The sequence below is a fragment of the Chelonoidis abingdonii genome, chromosome 9 (genome assembly GCF_003597395.2).
Source record: "Chelonoidis abingdonii isolate Lonesome George chromosome 9, CheloAbing_2.0, whole genome shotgun sequence".
NCBI classification, from domain to species: Eukaryota; Metazoa; Chordata; order Testudines; family Testudinidae; genus Chelonoidis; species Chelonoidis abingdonii.
The window spans coordinates 15,333,497-15,359,309 of NC_133777.1; the positions used below are offsets into that span (position 1 = coordinate 15,333,497).

At 38.9% G+C, this 25,813-nt stretch overlaps 2 protein-coding genes across 3 annotated transcripts in view; one reads left to right on the forward strand and one right to left on the reverse strand.

Moving 5' to 3' along the window:
• Window positions 1–13,454, forward strand: part of USP42 (ubiquitin specific peptidase 42) — a 40,424-nt gene extending 26,970 nt beyond the window's left edge. The window contains exons 16-19 of one of the 2 annotated variants that reach the window (XM_032802170.2): window positions 3,762–4,090; window positions 8,174–8,265; window positions 9,737–9,780; window positions 13,194–13,454. In XM_032802170.2, the coding sequence (XP_032658061.1) occupies window positions 3,762–4,090; window positions 8,174–8,265; window positions 9,737–9,751 (436 nt within the window). In that variant the 3' untranslated portion in view covers window positions 9,752–9,780; window positions 13,194–13,454. The remainder of the gene's footprint in view (window positions 1–3,761; window positions 4,091–8,173; window positions 8,266–9,736; window positions 9,781–13,193) is intronic. The other variant, XM_032802169.2, reaches the window with a different exon arrangement.
• Window positions 13,455–19,828: 6,374 nt separating this feature from the next.
• The window catches only part of CYTH3 (cytohesin 3), a 91,222-nt gene continuing 85,237 nt past the window's right edge, over window positions 19,829–25,813 (reverse strand). The window contains exons 10-13 of the mRNA XM_032802171.2: window positions 22,916–22,992; window positions 21,639–21,710; window positions 21,350–21,504; window positions 19,829–20,880 (exon numbers count right to left, since the gene is read on the reverse strand). Coding sequence (XP_032658062.1) covers window positions 20,808–20,880; window positions 21,350–21,504; window positions 21,639–21,710; window positions 22,916–22,992 — 377 coding nt within the window. The 3' untranslated portion in view covers window positions 19,829–20,807. The remainder of the gene's footprint in view (window positions 20,881–21,349; window positions 21,505–21,638; window positions 21,711–22,915; window positions 22,993–25,813) is intronic.

Genomic DNA, 25,813 nt, shown 5'->3' on the forward strand with positions numbered 1-25,813 from the left:
TCCGAAAGTAGGGATGGGCTAAATTTGTTTGCACCAAATGGTAGCCTGGAATAGAGAGGTGCAGTCATACAGCTTTTCTTTTAACTGAATGGAAGCTGTATGTGTCCTGTCACAAGTCTAGATGGGTGTGGAGTGCACAGGACCAGTTCATGTGTATAGAAGAAGGAGCTTTGGAGAGACACTAGTGCTTCTCTGCCTTCTCTATCCAACAAAATCAGCTGTATTTTTGTCAGAGGGGAGTGCAGGTACAGTGAAGTACAGCATGACAGTAAGGTAGAGCAGGCAGGGAAATACTAATGCTTTCCCTCTTCCGTCTTCTGAACCTTTGAGTTGATCCTGAAGCCCTTTGCCTGGACTCCCTACTCTTATCAAACCCTATCCAAGAAGAATCTCTTCTCACTCCATGAGAAGACTCATGGTTGCACTGGGATTCTTCCTTGCACAAGGCAGCAATCTCAGACAGTCCAGGAAGTCACCCTTATCCGACAGCCCCCCAACTACACTCATCTGCAGGCCTGAAACCCCTTCTGTCTCCCACAGAAACCAGTAATATCCTCTGTTGGTTTTTATTGCAGAAAAGGAAACTTATAGCAAGTCATAACTTTACTTAGGCTTTGTGAAATAAGAATCCTGAGAGTTTGTTCAGAGGCCCCCCAAAAAGTCAGAATCACAAGTGAAACTTCAAAAAGGTGGGATTTAAAATTGCTTAGAATTCCTACAATACAGAAGTATGTGTTATGAAAACAAGGTAGAAAATTAGTTTTTCTTCTTAAGTGATCTGTGTGAAGCTTATTGCTAATTTAAGGGAGTACAGTGCTAGTTTTCATGTGTTTGCAACTTAACTAAACTGTGGAGCCACTATGGCACCTCACTGCTCAGGAGTACTATGTGATAATACTGTCCTATCATAGCAGAGAAATTACATCATGTTTTGACCCTTCTACTGACAGCCTCATGTTTTAGGTCCACTTTCATATTTATTCTTAATTGCTAGATTATTTATAATTTGATTTTAAATATTATAAAACACATAAAGATGGACCAGTTGGATCACTTGATGGTCTGAAGTCCATGATTATGGCTGGGTGTGAAGAAAATGTTGTACTGCTTTGAGTTGCACTCTGTTATACAGTTCCTTATTTCATACTGTGTGAAAGCGAGCTATGGCTACCTTGGTTGCCAGTAACTAGTGTATTTTGAGTGTTATATAACCACGGCCCTGTGTGCTCTATTGCACAATGGGACCAAATTCTATGGCAATAGTCACTACATTCCACAGCAGTGTTAATTTTTTGTGCTGTCATGAAATTCTTTTCGTTCCCATCTCCCACCACCCCACCCATAACTATGGTTCATTGCTAGAATCTATTAAGTTGACTTAAAATTGGTGGATGATTATGTTCAACAATGATTAGATTTGGGGGTAGTTTTTGCTTTGATCACCAGGTGGTTCCTCTCCAAACCCTGGTGTTGCTGCACTTTTCTCCAGTCAGCCTAGTTAATCAATCTACACTTCTGATTCCTCCCATTCCCTTGCTGCAAATTGGGCTCTGGTTCTGACTGACTCTGTGGAACAATACAGGGAGCAGGCACTGTAATCCAGTTATCTTCTCCTTTGGGGAAAGCTGGCCACAACTGGTAGCTTTTGGCAGGGTAGAGGGACAGAAAATAAATGATCAGGTATTTGGTTGTAGCAAAATGCTGAATTCCATGGCATCTTTGCAATTATGTGACTATGGAATATTCCAAGTCCAGAAGATCCTGACTGAGATGCATGTGTTTTGTGAGATCTACGGGCTCAGGCAGGCATTGTTCTACATTGGCCTGCTGTCTATTTACAAGTTCAAAGTTAATATTTCTAATCCTTATGGCTAAGAAAATTTTTATTTTAAATGAAAACTGAGATTCTGGAGTCCATTTCTGCAGCAGGGTCTGAATTCTGTAACCCTGGAATCACTGAGTATAGAGGCCGCCATGTATAATTCATTCTGTCTTCTAATGTTCCAAAACTGTTTTTCACACTAAAAAAAAAAGGTAGTGAGCTGGCTACATGTAGCCTGTTCTCCTGTAATACCCTCTTAATTTAAAAACCCAATAAGTATTACTAGTCTCTTATTTTTAGATACTTGGTTCGTATTCTGATGTGAGTTCACTGTACTTATCCTGACTCTTCAGAAAAATGACTTAATTGACATTGTGTATATAGAATGCGAAGGCATCTCATGAATACAAAATACTTTTCACTGTGTTGGAAATACAAAATAACATGTAATACAGTATACCTGCATTAAACTAGAAAAGCAGTATCTTCCAATAACAGTTTGAGTATTTCTCCTCTCCATCCCATTGCTCTCCCTTCTAATCAGAAATTTAAAAGCAAGTATGTAGTAGTCATGGAGAGTGAAGACATGCTAAGGTTCCCCTCATAATGAGCTGTGCTTTCCCTGAGGAGGCAAATGATGCAAATTGTGTCTGATGTTTGCCAGGTTTCTAAATGGTGTGTCTGTGTGTGTGTGAGTGAAATAGACAAACTGAGAACTGATTTTTAAAAGAACTTCAATGTGTGATCATCTTGATAATTTAGTCTTACATCAGAGGGCTGACCTCTGTGTAGTGTTTGATAGGTATAGAGTTCAATATTTTGTGCTAATCAGTGGCATATGTTTAAAACACTCCCTCTTGAAAAAGAAACCTTGAGAGAAGGACAAAAGTGGCAAGCTAAATAAACTAACTTGGGGATGAAAATGGAGAATGCTTAACTGTTTCTTTGCTGCTGAACACAGCTGATCTGTTAGCCAGTGGTACCCAACCTTTTTGTGGCTGGTAGCACATTCATGTTTTCAGAAGAGTGGGGCGGGCATTAACAATTTTTCAAGGCTTTATTTTGTTTTTTTGCATTATTTAATGTATAAATACATCATATTTAATACTACATAATATATGAATCCATAAGATAAAAAAATAATTTTACATGTAAAAGGTATTAATTAAATTATTCGGCAATTACTCTTTCACCCTACCATGTGAATTTGCTCTTTTTTATCTATCTGTAAGAAAAATTAAGGCATTTTTACAAAATAAATATCATAAACATTTGGTCCATTCTGCAGAGGTGGAGCATGTTTGTTTTTTGTTTTGTATTGTTTTGTTTTGTGTTTTTGGGCAGCAGTTCTGGGCAGTGCAGAGAGAAGCCTGAGAGAAGCCACGAGGACAGAGAACACCGGTGCCCGCAGCACTCTGTCCCCAGTAGGCGCGGGGCCCTGGTTTCTTTCCCCTGCTAGGCACTAGGTGGGCCCCGCGCCTGCCGGGGACAGAGAACACCGGTGCCCACAACCTGCAGCCCCGGAGTTCTCTGTCCCTGGCAAGCATGGGGCCGCGGTTTCTCTCCCCTGCTGGGCACTAGGCGGGCGCACATAAATACTCCGGTGGGTGCCACGCTGGGGACCACTGCGTTAGGCAAAGTGCATTACCTGATGTATTGAGTATTCCACTGTTGTCAGCAGAGCAGCACAGATGCTGGAGGAGAGGAACAGCAGCACAACTGTTAAGAAAATAAAATGTTCTTTTTACTTTGAACTTCAGCCAGCCAGATTTTAGCAGATATGACCTGTAGCCAAATTTAGAACAATAATATCTTTTCTATGCGTGTGCCTAACTCTCTCAAATTAATAAGTTGTATATGTATAAATAGTGTAATATGTTTGTAACAATAGTGTAAGCATCACATTTGTTTTCATATTAACTTCTGTGGTATTTTTCAGACACCGCCAAGATTCAGACTTCTCTGGGGCCTGCTCTGATTCTGACATCCACAAACATAAGAAAAAGAAGAAGAAAAAGAAGAAACATACAAAGAAATCTGAGGGCTTTATTGACTATTTAGATCCTAATATCCAGAAGGCTGCTGGCTCTGAGACTAAGACATGGGAGAAAAAAGAATTTCATTGTACGGATGACCCTCCATCTGAAGAATATAGTAAACATGGGAGTAGGCCTCATGAGGGAGGGGATGCTGATTCCTGTCATAAAACAAAATACATAGGAGGAGGCCAGGAAAATAGCTATCACGTATCTAAAGAATATAGCAAAGGTAAGAGATCATTAGAAATTAATGGGATTTCTATTTTTTCAAATGGAGAAAAATATTTAAAGTAATTTTAAGGGCTTTGTAATACATATACAATATGTCACATCTTCCAGACAGCAGGCAACACAATTATGTTGGATAATTTCTTCAGTTTTGTATATCTGTGAAATAAAGTAGATAAAATTAGTGATTTTTTACTTACCCTGGGTTATTGACTGGATATAGTTTCTGTCGTCAGCATCTTTATTACAAGAAATCCTGAGGCAGATAATATTGATGAGTTGTAGTATTAGCTTACATCCAGTAGGGAGGGGAAGAATGTTGCTATTTTGTATTCTTCCTGTGTCAAGTCTGCTTAATTTAAATATTTTTGCCTCTTGGGGGGGGGGGGTGTTTCCTGAGCACAGTAAATATTTTTATACTAATTTGTGTCCTTTTAAAATTTTTTTTTTTGCGAGGGGAGAAGGGGAAGTCCAAAAATTTTTGGAATCCAGTAATCCTTGACCAATAAAGCCTCTACATAAAACTATTCATCGTATATAGGACCCTACCAAATTGACAGTCCATTTTGGTCAATTTCATAGTCATGGGATTTTAAAAATCATAAGTTTGAGTGTTGTAACTGTAGGAGTCCTGACCCAAAAAGGAGTTGAAGGGGAGGTTCGCAAGGTTATTGTAGGGGTGGTTGTGGTACTGCTACCCTTACTTCTGCACTGCTACTGGTGGCAGTGCTGCCTTCAGAGCCGGGCAGCTGGAGAGCAGTGGCTGCTGGCTGGAAGCCTAGCTCTGAAGGCAGAGCAGCAGCAGCAGCACAGAAGGAAGGATGGCCTGATATGATAATGCCACCCTTACTTCTGCACTGCTACTGGTGGCAGTGCTGCCTTCAGAGCCGGGCAGCTGGAGAGCAGTGGCTGCTGGCTGGAAGCCTAGCTCTGAAGGCAGAGCAGCAGCAGCAGCACAGAAGGAAGGATGGCCTGATATGATAATGCCACCCTTACTTCTGCACTGCTGCCTGCAGAGCTGGGCCCTCAGTCAGCAGCCGCCACTCTCTGGCCACCCAGCTCTGAAGGCAGCAGCGCAGAAGTAAGGGTGGCATGGTATGGTATTGCTGCCCTCACATCTGCACTGTTGCTGGTGGGGCACTTTCTTCAGAGCTGGGTGCCCGGCCAACAGCTGCCGCACTCCTGCTGCCCAGCTCTTAAGTCGGTGAAACCCTCCAAAATAACCTTGTAACCCCCTTGCAACTCTCTTTTGGGTCAGGACCCCCAATTTCAGAAATGCTGGTCTCCCCCCATAAATCCGTATAGTAGAGAGTAAAAGCACACAAAAGACCAGATTTCATAGTTAGTGATGTGTTTTTCATGTCCGTGAACTTGGTAGGGCCCTAATCATATAAAAAACTACCTATAGATGTGTTTACCTACATTACCATGTGGGAAATTGGATTCTAAATCATCCCTTCTTTTCTGAGCAGGGAAGTGGGAGGAAAGCCTTACGTTGTTCTGTAATAACTCCTCTGGCCATGTTGGAAGCATTGGTGACTGGCTAAAGGATGACTGCATAAGGGAGTGGATAGCACAGTGTTGTAATTGGTTATCTTGTGACTATGGGAGATGAAGGAAATAAGGGTGGATGATATAAATCAAAATAACAAATCACCAACTCTAATCTTGATTTAAATCAGAAAACAGGAAATCTTGACATAAATTACAGATTTTAATTTTGTTTTGCATTTGGGACTGGACTTGGATTTGAGACCTGGGTTCTATTCTCAGCTCAGTCACTGGTCTGCTAGGTAACCTTGGGTACCTCATCTGTAAAATGGGGAGAATGATGGTTACATCCTTTGTCAAGTTCTTTGAGATCTACTGATAAATGCTGTATAAGAGCTAGGTATTTGCACTTCTAAGTAACTTTCCTAGAGAAAGGTTCAGTGTAATTGATTAGCATGTTTAAATGGTTATACTAATGTGGAATCAAATATGCTTTTTACACCAAATTTTATAGTTTTGCTAAACAGGAGGGGACACTGCATCTATACACCTTTAAGAAATGATATAGCGTAACGTGTGTGTGTGTGTATGTGTATATATCAGATTCTTAATTATATTTTGTTAGAAAATGAAAAGCTCATTTCTATATTCTTTGTATTAAAGTGCATTTGGATGGAATTTTAATGTAAAAAAATTACTGTTTTTAGTTAAATAAAATTACTGTACATGTGCTGGATGTATAAAGTTTCCAAACTGTGTAAAAAAGTTAAATAATTTAGAACTGATTTTATTAAACATAGGAAACATTTACTGTAGTTAGTGACTATTTCTAGTTACTGTGGGCCAGATTTTCAAAGGTGTTTAGGCACCTAAAGATGCATATAGGGCCCAGTGGGATTTTCGGAAGTGCCTAAGGACAAGGTAGGAACATAATGCCCATTGAAATTAACAGCCAATGAAATCAATGGGAGTTGCATGCCCAGCCTTCTTAGGTACTTTTGAAATCCCAGTAAGCCCCTGTCTGCATCTTTAGGGCTAAATACCTTTGAAAATCTGGCCCATTGTCCAGGTTTTTACAATGAATAGATCTCCTTTTTTCCCAGATGTTTTTCTCTTCCACTCTATAAATAAGAACTAAGTTTTCCTACTTTGTCAGCTCCCACTCAGTTTCTCAACTTTGAATGAACGAGTCCAAATAAAGAGAATATTCTCTGCATTTGCTAGCTAAACTGCAAGTAATTAAGGCAAAAGCTTTTTTGCACAACAAACTGAAAGTACTGATATTTGGGAAAATGTGAATCACTCCTTTGTAAAGACTGAAAATAACAGGTACTTAACACAGTACGTATTGTTACAAAGCTTGAGTTGGCCCTAAAAGTTAGATATTTTCCTCCTGATTCTGTATATAATTAAAAAGGCAGCACTGTTTATCTCCTTTAAACTTGAGGAGGGCTCATAGATACACCATATTTTTTATTTAAATTATATTAATAGATTCTAAATTAAGGCCTCACATTTCTATATTTTCATATTTAATTTTAAATAGATTTAAGAATTATTTACTTTAAATTAAAAATCTGACTTCTAAAAAAAAAAAAAAATTACCCACCCTTTTGTAAATACAAGAAACCATGTAAGGGAGAAGCAAAAAGATGGTCAGCAATGCACCATGCAGAGAATCCCTGCTCCAAAGAGGTCAAGAATTAAGGAAGACTTAAGATTGGACACATTAGAAGTCTCCCTGTGGGGATGTATTAGTTGTTTTATTAATTGCTGTATAAACTCAATTAAGGTCCCTGAAATAGTAGGTTTTTAATAATACTTTACTTTTATAATTCTTTTTATCTGACGATTTGAAATTACTTGATAAATCTGGATCAGTATCATGACCATATTGCAGATAGGGAAACTGAGGCATAGAGGTTAACTGATTTGCCCAAGGTCCTTGCAGAGCTGGGACTTGAATCCAAATCAGACTCCCAGTCCAATGTTCTATCAATTGGACTATACTTACTTGGGATTGCATGAAGACAGAATGGTAGTTTGACAAATTAAGATTGGGGGAGTATTTCATGTAGAGGAGTGGCATGGTTAAATGCACATAGATGGAGGAGATTAACAAGGTATTGAAACGGGTATGTATAGTTGGTGGAGGATTTGAGTTAGGGGATGAGGTCTGAAATGTAGGTAAGGACAGAGTTGTGAAGGGCTTTGAAAGGTACAAATGAGTAGTTTAAACTTGATGTGGTGGTTAATTGGCAAACCAGTGAAGGAGTTCAGAGAGGGCAGTAAATTCACTCTGATCAATCAGGAAGATAACTTGGAAACTGCATTTTGGACAGATCGGGAAGGAGTGAAGTAAGGGAAGAAAATTTCCGTAATCAAGATGGGAGATGATGCTATGTGATGTCCAGATACAGATTAGTAGCATTCCAATAAAACATCTTATTAACAAAGGCTGCCAAAATGAGTCACTTCATTAGAAACACTGCCCCAGTAACAATTTGTTTATACTAAGAGTGCTGACTTGTTAATCAAGATAATGCTAGTTTGTGATAAGTGGATTTTAACATTGAAATACTTTCTATTTCAGCTATAGACCTACTTTGTCATAAGGACCATGGACACACAGTCATTAAATCTTTGGATGGCAACTTTGCATACACAGATGAAACTAGATGGAAAGTATGTTAAATTCCTGTGATTCTATTTCATTTTGGTATAGTAATACAGACAAATTGGCTGCTGCGGGCTTTTTCCCTATGTTTATTAACATAAGAGATCAGTTTGACATCTCCCCTGTAGAACAAAAAATACAGTCCTAATTTGGATTCTAAATGTAGTATGTGTTGGACTCTCTCCTACTGCTCTTGCCTGACACCAATATACCAGATAGTTTTGAATTAATGTTTTCTAGCCCTTCAGCATCACCCATAGACTTGACCCATACAGCTATCAGTGGCTGAAAATTAAGTTATTGCCAACATTTTCTTGTTTAAAAACTTCCTTATGAAAATGTTCATAAACTATTTAGTATCATCTTTAGATCAGAGAAATTGAGATATAGTTCCAGATATCCAAATACCAAATGTGTATAGTAACAGATTAATTTCAAAGTCTAATATTTAATTTTACTTGTATTGCTGTAAATTGGTATAGATTGAGTGGTTTCCAAAAACTAAGCACCAGTTGCTAGACACTAAAAATCAGGGACTGAATAGAGACACTGGTTTATTATAGGGATGGCCTAACCGTGGCTCCTGAGCTGCATGCGACTCTTTTACAGTTAGTGTGGCTTGCAGAGCCCCCTACACCCCCCATCTCTGCTTACCACACTGGGTGGGGGGAACTTGGGGTTCCTGCCCTGTGGCAGGGTGGCCAGGCTCCTGCCCTGTGCAAGGCCTCAAGCTGCAGCAGCCACACCTGGCTCTCGTACTTCGGATGATAATTTTATGTGGCTGGGAGGGTCAGGCAGCCCCTAGCTTATTACAACAATCTGTAACCCACTAACACTCTATTTTTGTCCGATAACAGCAGAGCTGTTAACAGGCCCATCTATTTTGAATGGTCCTTTAGAATAAACCCTAACTACTTATGCTAAACAATCTGTTCCACGCTGCCTTTAGCAGTGACGCTGAGGGCATGTCTGCACTGACACTTCACAGTGCTGCAACTTATTTGTTCAGAGGTGTGAAAAAACACCCCCCTGAGCACTGCAAATTTCAGGGCTGTAAAGTGCCAGTGCTGACAGTGCACTAGTGCTGGGAGCTATTCCCCGCCCCCCGGAGGTGGGTTTTTTACAGTGCTGGGAGAGCTCTCTTCCAGTGCTATTCCGCAACTAAACAAGCGCTTAAACATTGGTAGTGAAGACATACCACGAGTATCTTTCCCAAACCTGAAGAAGAAACTCTGTATGGTTCGAAAGCTAGTCTCTCTCATCAACAAGTTGATCCAATAAACCTCACCTATTTGTCTCCCTAATATCCTGGAACCAACAAGCTACAACTACACTGTATACACCAATTGATTGTAGTACTTACCCAGGATTTCGTTTTTTCTCTCAACACTAGTACAACAGTGCTCTGTAAAGTAGCAACTGAATTACACTGGTTTTATAACAGCTGAGATCTTGCCAACTTGTTTTCCTCTCTTGTAGGTGAGTGAAAAGTAATCCTTGCAGGAAAAACTCACTAGCCACAGGCAAGTTCTATTTGTCAATCTTCAGGGTTTTTTTTTATGTCCTTGGCAGTTGGGTGAGGGAAGCTCTGTTGCTAACCAGTTGTGGCCTGAAGATGCATATAACCTTGAGGTGAAAAATCAGCATCTTACTGCCCACTCTAATGGTCAAAGTGTGTTGGCAGTGTCATTCTAGCATAGATAACAAGTGAACTTCAGCATCTCAACAGTTGTGAGCTGCACTGTGTGTTACTGCTGGATTATTAACACAGGGAGACATGCCTTTAAACTTGATTTAAATTGTGGTGATCTGCTAGTCTTCCTGTTGGAATGACTTTTCATTTATTTAAAGCAGCTGTTTCTATGGCTAATGTAAACTGCAATTACACTAAGGCTTTGTCTACAGTAGCACTTTTGTTGGCAACATTTTTGTTGGTCAGGGGTACGAAAAACCCACATCTCTGACCGACATAAGTTTCACCAACAAAAGCCCTGGTGTGGACAGTTCTGTTAGTGGGAGATGCTCTCCTCCTGACATAACTACCGCTGTTCAGTGGAGATGGTTTAATTATGCCAGTGGGAGAGCTCTATCGCCAGCATAGAGGGGCTACATGGGAGACCTTATAGGGGCGCAGCTGGACCACTGTAAGGTCTGTAGTATAGACATAGCCTAAGAGTAGTGTTCTGCACTGAAAAGTCCCTTCAGGACAAGAGATGGAGAAACTATTAACAATGGAAAGGGGTATAAATGGGTTCATAGTATCTAGAAATACTTTGAGTGAGTATTTGTAGATCTCAGTATCCAGGGCTGCCTTCAGATTCCTAAAACGTAAGTAATTGCCATAGTTTCCCCTCTTCTACAGCGTGAGAAGCTGATCAGCTACAGATTTCTATTGCTACTCTCTAAGTTCCAGAAAGCCATTTCGGTCCCTCTGCCAAGGAAGCAAAGCAGTAGCAAAATAGCTCTTTATATTAATTTGATTGAAAATCCATCTCTATATATACACTGGTAGTTACTACAGATAGGTAACATTTTGATGGTATCAGTTCCTCTTCAAGAACTAACAAGTATCTCAAATAGCACAGTTTGAGAAATGTGGACTTTTTAATGGGAAAAGTGTAGGTGCAGTCCTCGTTCCAAAGCCTATATCTTCCTGTTTTAGATAAGAAAATAGGCAGAGCACAGAGGAAATTATAATCCAGATTTTAAAGGATTTTGTCTGTAATGAATGAGAGTTGGCCAGCAGGTGGCAAAATTGGTTCAGTACAGACAAGTAAAATATATGGTAAGGAAGCAAGTGTGTGTTAAATAAATCACCAAATGTGTTGTTTTTGTGTGTGTGGCGATTTATTGTAGTGTAGGGCAGAAATGTGTTACAGTAACAAAATCCAAAAATTATATTCCCTCTTCAAAATACTGCCCTGCACAATAGGCAGAATGATACTGTTGTGGTGACAGTGCTGGGCAGAGTAACCTCCTGCGTCTGAGAAATCTTAACCTTTTCATATACTTAAGGAAGTCAGTTGGCTTTATTTAGACCAGGGGTGGGCAAACTTTTTGGCCTGAGGGCAACATCTGGGTATGGAAATTGTATGGTAGGCCATGAATGCTCATGAAATTAGGGACTGGGGTGCAGGAGAGGAGGAAGGGCTCCTTCTGGGGGTGTGGGCTCTGGGGTTGGGGCCAGAAATGAGGAGTTCAGGATGCAGGAGGGGGCTCCGGGCTGGGGCAGCAGGGAGTGTGGGCTCTGGGTTGGGGGTGTAGGAGGGTGCTCTGGGCTGGGACCAAGGGATTCAGAGGGTGGGAGGAGGATCAGGGCTGGGGGTTGGGGTGTAGGAGGGGGTCAGGGTGCAGGTTCCAGGTGGCACTTACCTCAAGCAGCTCCTGGAAGCAGTGGCATGTCCCCCCCTCTGGCTCCCACAAGGAGGTGTGGCCAGGTGGCTTTGCATGCTGTCCTGTCCACAGGCGCTGTCCCTGCAGCTCCCATTGTTCTTGGCCAACGGGAGCTGCGAGGGCGGCACTTGGGGCGGGGGCAAGGTTTGGAGCCCCCTGGCTGCCCCTACACATAGGAGTCAAAGCAGTGACATGCCTCTGCTTCCAGGAGCCATGTGGTGCCATCACACATGTGGAGCAGGGCAAGCCTCAGACCCCACTCCCCAGCCAGAGCTTGAGGGATGGATTAAAACATCTGAAGGGCTGGATGTGGACCCCGGGCCATAGTTTGCCCACCCCTGATTCAGACTGAAGATGAAATAATACAAAGCATTAAGCAGTTTCTGAATGATGAGTTATCTCCGAAGGATGGAACAATGCTTGGAGAGGGTATGAAAATCAAACCAAGTTATAGGGCTAACTGGGTGATAGGATGCACATATGAGTACAACACTAGAGTGTCAGTGGAACTGACGGAGCCATTATCTTGGGTTGGGAACTTGTCAGATTTCATAAACTAAATGGCTGAAGCTGACTAGTGATTGGGCTGGAGGCTTAAAAAAAATCCAGGTGCTGCATAAAACAGAACTTTTGACTTCGAGTGGCATTTTTCCATCTGTCATTCTTAAGTCAGGACTCCAGCAAGTTGTTGGAGGTGTCATTTTTTGGGGACAGCTTGACCATGAGAGAGATCATTAATGAAACCAGGGCATTTAATGTTAGGAATGTCCTGGCCAAATTCCAACCAGGTTTGCCTACATAGGATTAAACTCAGCAACCTTGTAAGTTGAGGACAGAGTTGGTTACATTTAAGTTTTGAAATCCTTCTGCTTTACGATATGTGGTTCAGATGATATGGAGCACCTGCAGCTTCAGGCCTTAACTGTTGTTAAGAAACCAAAACAGGAATCTCGAGAAGTAGTAGAGAGATATTTACCTGTATAGCTGGCAGTGGTGCAACCACTGCTGGAATACTCTGTGCAGTTCTGGTGCCCACATTTGAAGAAGAATGTTGATCAATTGGAAAGGGTTCAAAGAAGAGCCATGAGAATGATGAAAGGATTAGAAACCTGCCTTCCAGTGATTGAACTCTTTCAGTCTATTTACTTAGATTAAAGAGAAGGTTAATGGGTGACTTGATTACAGTCTAAGTATCTACATTGGAAATATATTTAATAATGGGCTCTTCAATCTAGCAGCGATAGCATAACATGATCCAATAGCTGTCTGTTGAAACTAGACAAATTCCAACTGGAAATAAGGTGTACATTTTTAACCATGAGAGTAACTCCTGGAACAGCTTACCCAGGGTCATGGTGGATTCTCCATCACGGCAGTTTTAAATCAAGATTGGCTGTTTTTTCTAAAAGATATCCTATAGGAATTATTTCAGGGAAGTTCTGTGGCCTGTATTATACAGGAGGTCAGATTAAATGGCCTTGGAATCTGATTTTGTGTTGAAATTTCATATCAGGAAATGACACTTCCTCCTCTTGTCTTTCAGATTCAAAGTGTGTTGATGGAAGCCATCCCTACAGTGTAAACTATATTTATAACAGAATAATTAACTCTTCAATCCATAACTGGTGCTTCAGAATACTGTACAGGATTTTACCATGGAAGAATTTTTTAGTTTTTACCTTGAGACTTTTTTTTAAAATTTACCCATAATCAAAAAGGATGGAAACTTTCTACAACTGCTGAACATTGTAAATATCACACTGAAAATAATGCCCTGGAATAGAACATCTCAAATGCTGCTTAATTACAGACTCAGGTTGATTGTGTTATTCATGTAATATTACTCCACGTTAAACTTCTGGTGCAAGCGACTAGAAAACCACAACTGACAGTCTGTATATTTAATTTAAAGACTTATTTAAAATTTCACAAGCTTGCAGATAACTAGAATCTCTGACATCTGACACTAGAAACTAATTTACTTAACACCTTAGCTGTATTCAAGTTTTGAAGAAAAACTTACAGAAAAGTTCTGGTTTGGAACTTGGTGAAACATACCACTCAGCATACACAGTTCTGAATGTATCTCCGAGACTATTTGTATACCCTCCATATGTTTGTTACTTTTTTATATAGTGTCACTTGTCCTGACTTATTGGTCTCAGTTGTCTGTTTTGTCCCTTTAAAGTTACAGACAAATTCATACTGTGATTTTATTTTTATTATGAAATGCTATCAAACTGTGATACTATAATTCACTAGTCCTGCATCAGGAGATGGAGTGGGGAAGCTGTATTAAATACAGTTCATCTGTATAATCTGGTTTATACAAGCTGTGTTGTTCAGAGATGTCTAAAGTTTGATCTTTGTTTTTTTAAAGATAAAGCACTTGCCCCACTGTAAATACATAGCATGTAAAATTTATATAGTATATAAATACAGGAAAGTCAAAAGAGCTTTTTACACGGTTTACTTCTTGAGTTATTTATTCAACTTCTATCCATCAGAACGGTGCACTGAAGGGCTGAAAAGCTTAACTGTAGCTTGCCTTAATGTCAGATGATAAAAGGGGGTGTGGTCAATGCTCAATTAAACTTGTCCTTGAAATGATTGCATTGATTCATGTTAGCAGAGGGGAATGACAATTCTTCTATCTGTTCCTAATACCATTCTATTTTCCACTAAGTTAGGACTGCCTAAGGTGCTCCTGCTGTCCCTGTGGAAGGTCTTAAGACAGAGTGTGTCATAAATAAACTTCTGACTCTCCGCACCTTCCCTGTGGCAACAAATTATGTATTTACATGAAAAGTAATAGCTCAGTTGTGAGAGAGTAAACTTGTAGCTGCTTGGTTTTGTTCCCCAAGCCTCATTTTGTACCTTACGCGCTTCTCCAGTAAAGAACTTCGTCTTAGTACAGACTCTCCCCTTATTAGGAGTGACCGCTCCTACTCATCTCTCCAGTTTGTCTGTTTTACCTTACTGTGTTTGCTGTGAATTCAATTACTTGTTTGGTCAGAAAAGCTTGGAGTTTTAGCTGTTTTCTGTCTTTCAACATCACTAAAACTGGTCCTTAGAGCGGCTGCTAAATACCACTAGCCTAGGGTAAAGTTTTTGCATTCAAGAATTTTTGGGAGAAAAAAAATTTAAATACAGAGTAAGTTTGTGATCAGGTTTCATAGGAAACTATGCATTTGCCTTTGACCAACTTTGTAAAATAGCTTGCCAAAGGTAGCTTGCGAAGGAAAACTGAATTTGAGCACTTCTTTTCATGTAGAAAACAGACCTGTTTTTCCTGAAAGATTCTGGATGAGTGGAGAATTAGGAGGTTTAAACAGGCACTAACCAACTGAAACCTGATAAAGGAAGTGATTTTTGTTCAGAGTATTAAAGTTTGCTTGGCAGGAATTTGAGTTTAATATAAACACTTAGGGAAGAGAGATGTCTATTACATCTTTAACATGTACTCTACCTTTTCAGTTAAGGACTGACACCTCTCAGTCTGCGTCTAAAATCAAGGAGGCTGCATCCCATGTCATGCCTTGCAATGTCTGATATTTCAAAGCAGCTGAAACTTTAATTCTCTGGCTTTGGATACACCTACATTTTCCTTTTCAGGTTCTCTTATCTGATTAAAGGAAAAGAGAGGTCATTCATCTTTGCACCCTGTCTATCAAGAGAAGTGAGCAAGCATTTGCCCTATTTAAAGCCCCAAATGAGGCGTCTTCAGGATAGCACTTACATGCTTAAGTGGTTTACTGAATAATGCCTAGGTCAGATATTAACATGATGAAAGAAAATGTCTGGTTTGTAAGGCAGAATGAGCAAAAGTTAAGTAATTTAGAGTCACTGTAACCAGAGCTGAGACGGGAAGTTTTGGATTTGATAGTCACTTGCATAGTAACTGCTTTTGGAGTAAGCTAAATCTTAATCTCTATCAACCTCTTAAGCAGTTGGATCCCTTATTCTGTACTTTTATCCTTGGTAAATGAAAGGAGATGGATGGCTGTATAGTTTCATACTTTATTTTATTTTTCAAAATGAAATCTCAGCACAATTTAAACATGTCTTACTGGTAAATGAGCCTATTAATATTTGCAATGGATTTACAGAGTCATAATATTACCTCAGACTGACTTGATACATAATTTTCATGCAAATTGTGTACAATGCATAACAAATCAATACATAGCTGTACAGTATTTACATTAACTTGATACTGAATTGTAAATAGAAATGCTTTCCAACAAAATATAGGAAAAAAACTGGTAAACCACAATTTGTAGTTTTCTCATCTACAAGAGATCTAACTTTTCCAGCAAGCATATCTAGATAGATATGTATTAAAATTTAAAAATATGCATTGCTCTGTATATGAAGCATTATAAATGCTGAGTTTAAAAAGGTTCAGTTTTGTACCATATGCTTCAAAAGGTTAAGTGACTTACTAAAGAGCTTTTTGTCAGGTTATGTAGCTTTTAAATCAGTCCAGCTGATCTTAAGTATTATATAGACTTTCTTCCCTAGATAACACTAACTGAAGTTGAAATTAGTAGTGACCTGGGGCCAGAAAAGTAGCAGAAGCAGCAGTCTATTGCCAGGATCTCTGCCTATTGTCCCCATGTTGCTTAATGCGTAGTATAAAGAAACCTAACCCTGCTATGACATGAGAACCTCTTAAGAACTGGAAAATAGGGAGATTTTTCAGTACAAACAGGACTGGGGAAGTAACTGCAATTAGATTGTTTGTGTTTTTGCTGGCCTAGCCTCAGAAAAAGCAATGGTGATTTAGATGGCTTGCCTTAAGCGCATCCTAACCTTGAGGGTTTAAGAGAGGGCTTTTCATCCCCTCATGGACAGTACCTAATATGGCCTAAATTTTCATAAACCATTTTTCTTTGCAAATTAATTTTTTACTAGACTTAAGGCGAGTGGAAGTTTTGGCTCAATTTTAATCCCTGCTAATACTGCTACAGAGAACATTTGAAATAAAATATTCTTACACGAGAATACTACTGGCACCTTTGGTGGTAAATTAATTATATTGAGCACCATATTTAATCTCTCATTCAGAATAAAAAATGGACAAATTACTGCTGCTTAAAATGACTCCTTTTTTTAAAATGCTAAGGAATAGTATATTAGTATATTTCCTGCTATAACATGCCATAGTTACACACCGTTCCAAGTATTGTACGGGGTATGAAAAGTTTCAAACTAAATACAGCATATCACGTCTCTTAAGGCATTTCCTTCATGCTTACAGACATATATCCTTGACAATAAGTAGACTGTTTTCAAAGGGTTGTGTTTTTCAGGGATGTAAGGACTGGTACAGAAAGTGCTCATTGGCCCATCAATGCGTTTGTAACCTAGACTTTATTAAAATTATTTATTTTACACCTTTATACAACCATAGTTCTGGATTTATCACCATTTCTATTACAAACCAAATGTTTCCAGCTAACCCCCCCTTAACATAGTCCTTAACAAAACATATTTTTAGGGCTGTTAATTAATTGCAGTTAACTCACATAATTAAATTTTTTTCAGTCAATTGCAATTAATCGCACAGTTAAACAGACTACTAGTTGAAATTTATTAAATACTTTGGATGTTTTTCTTCATTTTATATATATATATATATATAGTATTCTGTGTTGTAATTGAAATCAAAGTGTGTATTATTCTCAATTACAAATATTTGCACTGTGAAAGAAACAAAAGAAATAGTATTTTTCAATTCACCTCATTCAAGTACTGAAGTGCAAGCTGTGTGTGAAAGTGCAACTTACAAATGTAGACTTTGTTACATAACTGCTCTCAAAAACAAAACAATTTAAAACTTCAGAGCCTGCAAGTCCACTCAATCCTACTTTTTGTTCAGCCAATCGCTAAGACAAACAAGTTTGTTCATATTTACAGGAGATAATGCTGCCCTCTTCCTATTTACAATATCACCTGAAAGTGAGAACAGGTGTTTGCATGGCATTTCTGTAGCAGGCACTGCAAGGTATTTACATGCCAGATATGCTAAACATTCATATGCCCCTTCATGCTTCGGCCACCATTCCAGATGCTTCCATGCTGATGACTCTTGTTAAAAGAATAATGCGTTAATTAAATTTGACTGAACTCCCTGGAAAATCTTATGTCCCCTGCTCTGTTTTACCTGCATTCTGCCATATATTTCATGTTATAGCAGTTTCAGATGATGACCTAGCACATGTTCATTTTAAGAAATTTTCATTGCAGATTTGACAAGATGCAAAGAAGGTATCAATATGAGATTTCGAAAGATAGCTGGAGCATTCAACCCAAGGTTTAAGAATCTAAAATGCCTTCCAAAATCTGAGAGGGACGAGGTGTGGAGCATGCTTTCAAATGTGTTACAAAAGACCACACTCCGCTGAGGAAACTACAGAACCTGAACCACCAAAACAAAATCAGCCTTCTGCTGGTGGCATCTGACTCATGATGAAAATGAACATGCGTCGGTCCGTACTGCTTTGGATTGTTATCGATCAGAACCTGGTATCAGGATTGATGTATGTCCACGGGAATGTGGTTGTAGGCTGACCAGATGTCCTGATTTTATAGGGACAGTCCCAATTTTTGGGGTCTTTCTTATATAGGCTCTTATTACCCCCCACCCCAGTCCTGATTTTTCACATTTGCTGTCTGGTCACCCTTGGTGGTTAAAGCATGAAGGAATATCTGAATTTTTAGTGCATCTGGCACGTAAATATCTTGCAACACTGCTACAACAGTGCCATGAGAACACCTGTTCTTGCTTTCAGGTGACATTGTAAACAAGAAGTGGGCATCATTATCTTCTGAAACTGTAAACAAACTTGTTTGAGTATTTGGCTGAACAAGAAGAATGACTGAGTGGACTTGCAGGTGCTAAAGTTTTACATTCAAAAACAAACAATGTAGTTATGTGCAGAAAATAATTCTACACTTGTAAGTTCAACTTTCATGCTAAAGAGATTGCACGACAGTACTTGTAATAGGTGAATTGAAAAATACTATTTCATTTTTTACAGTGCAAATACTTGTAATCAAAATATAAAGTGAGCACTGTATTCTTTGTATTGTAACTGAAATCAATATATTTGAAAATGCAGGAAACATCCAAAAATATTTAAATAAATAGTATTCTATTACCGTTTAACAGTGCAATTAATCATGATAAATTTTTTTAAATTGCTTGACAGCCTTAAAACTTTTCTATCTTAAGTTAGACTTTTTTTAAAGTAGGGGGGCTGAGAGGAGAAACAGGTTGTGATTTGAGAGTTGTGCAGTCAAATATTCTAATTTTTAAAGTTCCAATTATGCACAGAGTTCGCAACTGGCCTTGAAGTCCTGGCTCCACGGATTGGAGATGCCACCCCTCCCACATGGTTTCAAAGCGGTCATAACTGAGCATTAATTTTAACTCTTTGATTTTTTTTTTCAGTTGTAATCTCTTTAAAAGAAAAGTGTGGGGGCTTCTACTCCATTATTTTTTTTATCAGCCCATCTGAAAGCAGACAGTACCCACTGTATTCATATGCTGATCTTAAGTTCCACATTGCACAAGGCAAGTTAGTAAGATGGAAGCCTTGGCTTTAATTGAAGTTAGAGATGAAAGACTTATAGGCAATCTTGTTCCTCCCAGTGCAGAATAATTCCCTACACTGCAGTCCAAGTTGCTTTTGTAGGTTTATGTTAACAGGTGGGTTTTGTTTGTCTGGATATGGAAGCTCTAAAGTACTAATGGCACAGAGGCCATGGCTCAGGTTGAAACATTATAAGGAAAGCTACAAGAGCATGAACACAGGAGCAGGGTCAAAAAAAATTTTTTCCCATCATAAAATTAATGATTTTGCCCCAGTGAAAGATTTTTGTATAACTTAGAAAAGAAAATGTTTCAGTAAAGCAGGCTAGACCATAAGTTTGTGTGTCTTAGAAAATGGATGTTATGAAGGAATATCTAATAGAATACCACAAAAGACATTCAACCAGTTATCAAGATATTTGAAAGTAAATGGTTATATTAGATAAGTAGAGTTGATGGCATGAGCTCAAGCATTTAGATAAAACTGGGGAGAAGAGGGAATAGAAAACCCTAATTGTTACGTTACCAAAGCACAAATGTGAGAAGCCATGTTTAAAAACAAAGCATACAGAGACATAGTTTGCTTTATTCCAGGTTTTTGTTAACCAAGTACTACTCTCTTTACTCTCACAAGTAATCCTATTGACTTTCACACTCACAAATAAGGAGATAACTTAATACTGCCCCTTCTTTAAAGAAAATCAGTGTAATTTTGGAGCATTTTACCCATACAAAATCAGAGATTCTAAGTAATAATAATGCAAATCCCTTTTTGCTGCTTATTAAGGGCATAAGCATTTAGCAACAAGTTTCACCTGCTTAAGAAAACCTCTGTCCTCAAAGTCACTTCTTCAGCCCATGAACTCTTGCCTTTGTAGCTGCATATTTTCAGAACACATTCTACTGCTTGGGCTAAGGAGTTCACTGTATCAATAAGTCTAATGTTAAAAGGTATATTTTACAGCTAATGCTATTAAGCATTTGGGGAGAATGGCTAATGTGATGAGCTTTTAGAATTTCATTTTCTATAAAGTGAGGTTAGAATGCTGCTGCATTGCTAAGGATATGTTTTCAAAACTAGTATTAAGTTTTTTTGCATAAGGAAAAATAAGTGCTGAGTAGCCCTGTACACCAGTTCTGAGTGCTGTATTACAGTGACGTGTTAGTTTGTCCAAGTCCTTACATCATCATCTCCTGTCATGGGCAATATGCTCAAGGAACAGGCAGGAGAATATATGATCCTGAAATATTTTCTCCCCCAAAAAGTGAAATTGCAACAAATAAAAATGGATATAAAGGCTTCCATGGTTACAGTTAGTGTAAATGAAATTCCATTACAGTCATTCCTTGCAATTGTCCCTTGGGAATCTTGCTTCAGTATCATATGCAAAATAATTATCTTCTTGGATGATCTTACAAAGGGATATAATGTACAAAAGTGTATGCATTTCTAATTGTTTTCATTCAGCTTGCTTCATTTTTACTTTACCTTATCACTGGACTTTGATCCATTTATACATTAGCTAGTGCAGATCCATAAGTGGCCCATGTTAAGTGCTATTTTTTATTAGCAATTCTTCTCTTCCTTGTTGCCAGCATGTCATAAAAGGGATCCCTGCTGATACTTGCTCTAGTGGGAGGAGAGATCAGTTTAGTTTATAAAACACATATTCCCCAAACACATTTGTTTACTTTTCCATATCCAGAGACCCAGAGCTGTAATATGTTGCTAGGCAAACACATCCTTATAAAAATCAGCAACAAGGTTTTCAGGTAGTTAGCAGAGGAACATACTGCTACATTCTTTTCTCTTTAGCCAGCTAAAGTTCTCTCATATTTTCTTGATTTTCAGTTCATAGCAGTCAGAACAATAATATCTCAAAGTGCTTCATTTGGCTTCATGCATCTTGCCCCAGCAACCCCTTCCAGCTAGTCATTAATCCTCAGGAAAGGTGCTTGCCTATGGCTACTGCTTAAATAGTTCTTTAAGGCATGTTCCTTAGGACAGCACACATTCCCAGATTCTTTATTTGGAAAGGAATTTATATACAATTTACACTTCAGCGCTTCTGAAAGACATTTAAAGACTTTGAACTCACTTAATAGATTTGATCCACTCTTCCTTCTCTTCAGGGGTGGGGGCAGATATCCTGTATACAACATGGTTGCCTTCTACCACTCTACCATCAGCTTCTGTTTTACAGGCTTTAATTACTTGACCTTTATGGCTGGGGTTATAGAGCTCAAAGCAGTTCTAAAGATAAAGAAATAACCCAAAGCTTGAGTCAAGGAAGAACTAAAGATCCGCATGTACACTAAACCTGGGTACCCTGGCTGTTACTTAAATAACCCATTTACTAGGCTTATTAAAAGGGAAACAATTCTTACCGGTTTTCTAGGATCTTCAACTTCTCTTATACTAAGATTTTCTAAAGGAATAATTCCTCTAGGTTCTTTGTCCTAAAAGACAGGAAGAGTACACATTACTATTCAGTTGTACTTTTTACTCCTGGGGGAATTCTGCACCAAAAAAATAAAAAATTCTGCACACAATACACCTCTGCCTTGATAAAACATGGTAAAGCAGTGCTGGGGGGGGGGGGGGCGCGGCGCACTCTGCAGATCAAAGAAGTTCCATATAATGGCAGTTTGCCTAAACGCAGTTAAGATTTTGGACTTCCAGGACAGCGTTATAGCAGGGTAGCAGGTGGTATTTTCCAAATTCTGCCATATTTTATTTGTCAAAACACAAAATATAATCACACCAGTTTCAATTATTTTTGTCATTTGTTTCAAAAATATCATCGCAAATATGTCTAACTAATACAGACAACAAAAAGATTGAGGAAATGCTGTTTGAAAAATGATTCTTTATTAGGCATATAATAGCAGAACTCTGAGTAAGTAATTCATTTAGACTACAATCAAAACTGTATTTCCCGCACCCCTCAGAAGCAGGCAAAGGCTTGCGGGAGTTGGTATGGAGGAATGAGGGAAGGAAGAAGATGCTGGGAAGAGCGCTTCCTGGAAGGAACTTGAAGGGTTGCTGGGTATGGGTGGAAAAATATGGAACAGGCTATTTGGGGTGGGGATGGATTGTTGGGAGCTTTCGCCCCATTAGACCCTGGCTACCCCTACCGCTCTCATTCAGAACAGCACATTTGCCCTCCCCATGTGTTCTGCATCCAGTGTGGCTCTGTCCCATGCCCCATCCCCCCCCCATCCGTCTCTGTGCCCCCACCCAGACACTCTCCTGTCCCTATGTAGCTCTGCACCCCTCCCCCATCACCATGTGGCCCTGCACGTCCCTCCCCACTGTAGCCCTGTGCCTCCCCTCCTATTCATCCCCTGCCTTAGTCTGATCACCCCCCAGCACCTCATGCTGTCTGTATCCCCATAGTCCCAGTTGCCTGGCCTGGCAGGCACTGCAAAGAAAGCACTTCAGGCTCTTCCCTTGCTGGCCAAGAGCTTCTGCTTTGGTCTATTGCCAAAGTGCCCTCCGGTGGCCAAAAGGGAGAACTGCAGCAACATTTCAACAGAAGCTTTTTTGGTGCAAAAAATTAAAAGTATGCGTGGCTCATTAATTATGTCCATGTGCAGTAGCACAGAATTCCCCCAGGAGTAACTTTTGGATTCCAGACAGGTTCACAGCAATATATACTTACTGTTGTGTATTCAAAATAATACAGGCAATTATCTGTCAGAATAAACCATCTCCGCTTCCATGTTTTTACTCTTCCCCCTATAAATAGAAGATACCACTAACTTAAAACTGTTTTATCATCAAGATTCTAGACTATGAATAAGACAGTAATTTAGTGGTTACTTAATGTTTAATGGTTTTTAAAATATGGCTTAAATGCTTAGTTGCAAATGGATAAGACACAGATGAGTTAAGGTTAAAGGAATTTAAGTTTCCCTGTAAATATTTTTCTAATACTAACAGACAAAATCCTGAAGAAACATTAACTATGGTGATGCTAACATGCCATCTTAACAGCTTCTGAACTTAGTGTTATTCTATTTTTAAATAAGTCCATGTGAAAACAGTACTCACTGAATAGATCTGCTCCCTGTCTGTGTTCAGTCATATCTGCTTACTATAGTGACAATTATATTATTAATAATATTTATCCATTAGCAGTACAGCATCAACAACACTTGGGGAGAGGGAGCTGGATCATCTACTAGGTTCTGACAGCAGGACCAGATTCTGCCCTCACTTAGACCCGTGCAACAATGGGGTTCCACAGGTTTAACTAAGGGCAGAATTTGACCTGCCCATAGCTTTTACTCATGATGATGCACAAGTATTTAAGAACCCAGACTGACTTTCAGATCCCAGGTTGAGTGCCCTGTGGCTGACAGTTAAAAATATTTGCTCAGCCTGCACGTCAACATCTCTGTAATTCTTTACAGTTCCAATATTTTTTGAAATCAGTTTCCAGAAAAGAACTGCAGATCAAACATTTGCAAGTTATTAATATCCAGGTTGAGTTACAGCATAGTTAAATGATTTCAAAGTTATATCACCATATGTGCATCATCGATTCATCAGTGATTTAATCTTATTACCCCACCCTCTCAATATTGTTGACCTTGTTATTGAATACCCTGAGTACAAAAATCTACTACCACCAAACACACCCTCAACCAAGGATTAATCATCTTAACATCAATGATGTAACTAAATCTAGCACATAAACATAATTTTTATCTGTAGCTCCTCCTTACTCAAGGTGGTTACATTTTTGTTTAAACCATTAAAAACATCTGAGGGTAGAGAAAAATTATAGAAATAGCCTGAATATCCTGGAACTTCATCTATTTGCCTGTTGGGTTCTTGTCTTGCAGATTATGATGCATAATAATACCCAGCCTCCTTTTGGCTGGTTATAGGATCCCCATTAAGTAATCCATTGCTAACACTATGTAACATTCACATTTACCCAGCAAATTGTATATTTCTGCCACACACACACACCCATTTTAAGGAAACAACTTGAAAGTGGAAGTGGTTAAATACTAAGAGACAGGCAAATGCAAGATGCAGAAGCCAAGACAGAATCAATGGTGGTAGAGTGAGCTACAAACGCAAAGCATAAGAGAAGAAGAGCAGGTGTCAAGTGGTGAGGGACATCAGAGAGACAGGAAAGATCTTAATTTCTGCATCTTGATGACAATGTTTTAATGCATCATGGGTCTGTTCCAACTTCCATCAAAGTCAATTGAAAGGGTTTAAGCTAGAAGTGGAAAAGCCAAAATCAACCTTAGTCTGACTCAGTTCTGGATGCATGAATGAGAAGCAGCCAAAATAACTATTAGGACAGTTCTATCGTGTTGTCATTGTGACATTACATATTTTTCATATTATATAGTGTAAATTCCAATTATTTTAGCTCATGTTCTGCCTTGTAGGTTGGCCAAGTTCTTGGCTTTGTTTGAGTTTGACCACCCTCAAAAACGTTATGGCTTGCCCAGATCTAGTATGCGAAGAGATTCAGTGGGGCAGGAAGTGGTAGAGCAAAATGGATAGGAAGATATTAAGTCTCAGAAAAACAAATAAGCAGGGAAACTGGTTACCCTTGCAAAGACATCTTAGCCTGAAGATAACAAAAGGAGAATTGTGAACTCCTATACAAGTTTAGATTAGAATACAAGGCAGATCAGAAACCATACACATTATAAGAAGGCCTGTACAGAGACTCCAAAACCAGACAGGGCAGACTTCTTCAACAACACTAGTAGTGTCCAGAATTAAAATAACAGTAGTTTGGGGGCAGCTTATATGCCATTTGACAGCTGATAAAGGGCAGCAGGCATTCTGCACCCACCAGTTTATCAGGTGAGTCAAGAATACCCACTACAGTATCACAGGACTAGAAAATAAGCTATTCAACATGACTTATTGATCATAATGTCACATTTAAGATTATTGGGTAGTAGTAACTATCACATAGCAGATCTTTTTCTCCTTGGTTTCAAGTGCTTTAGACTGCCAAACTGATGATATAGCACTTTGAATTAACTTTCTTTTATATTCTACTCTTGCTGTCAGTTTAAAAAGATACATTTCAAAGGGTATTAAATTGTCAGAAGAGAGATTGAAAACAAAGTATGAAACCATAAGTATTTAAAGAACAGATCAAGATATAATCTACAAGTGCGTCACAAGGACCAAGCTAATTAAGTAAAATGAAAGGAACTGCACCAATAATAAGCAGCACAGAACAGAAGGGCTTACAGGATCTGGTAGATGGACAATCCAAGGGAATCATCAGGAAAATCTATACAAAGTGAATGTAGACAAGAGAAAAAAAATGCAACAGACCAGCCCTTTGCATCTGTATAATCAGATTATAGGAAATTCTCTCATCTCAAAAGGGAACTAGAAACCAGAAAACAAAAATAAAATTGATAGGGGAAAAAAGATGGAGAAGTAAATAATAATTTACCCATCACAGTTAATTAAAAATATTAAAGGGTCTTAAAATTGCCTAAGCATCAGAATAAGACAATTATGTATTTCAGGTGTTACATTTTTTTTTTTTTTTTTTCAAACG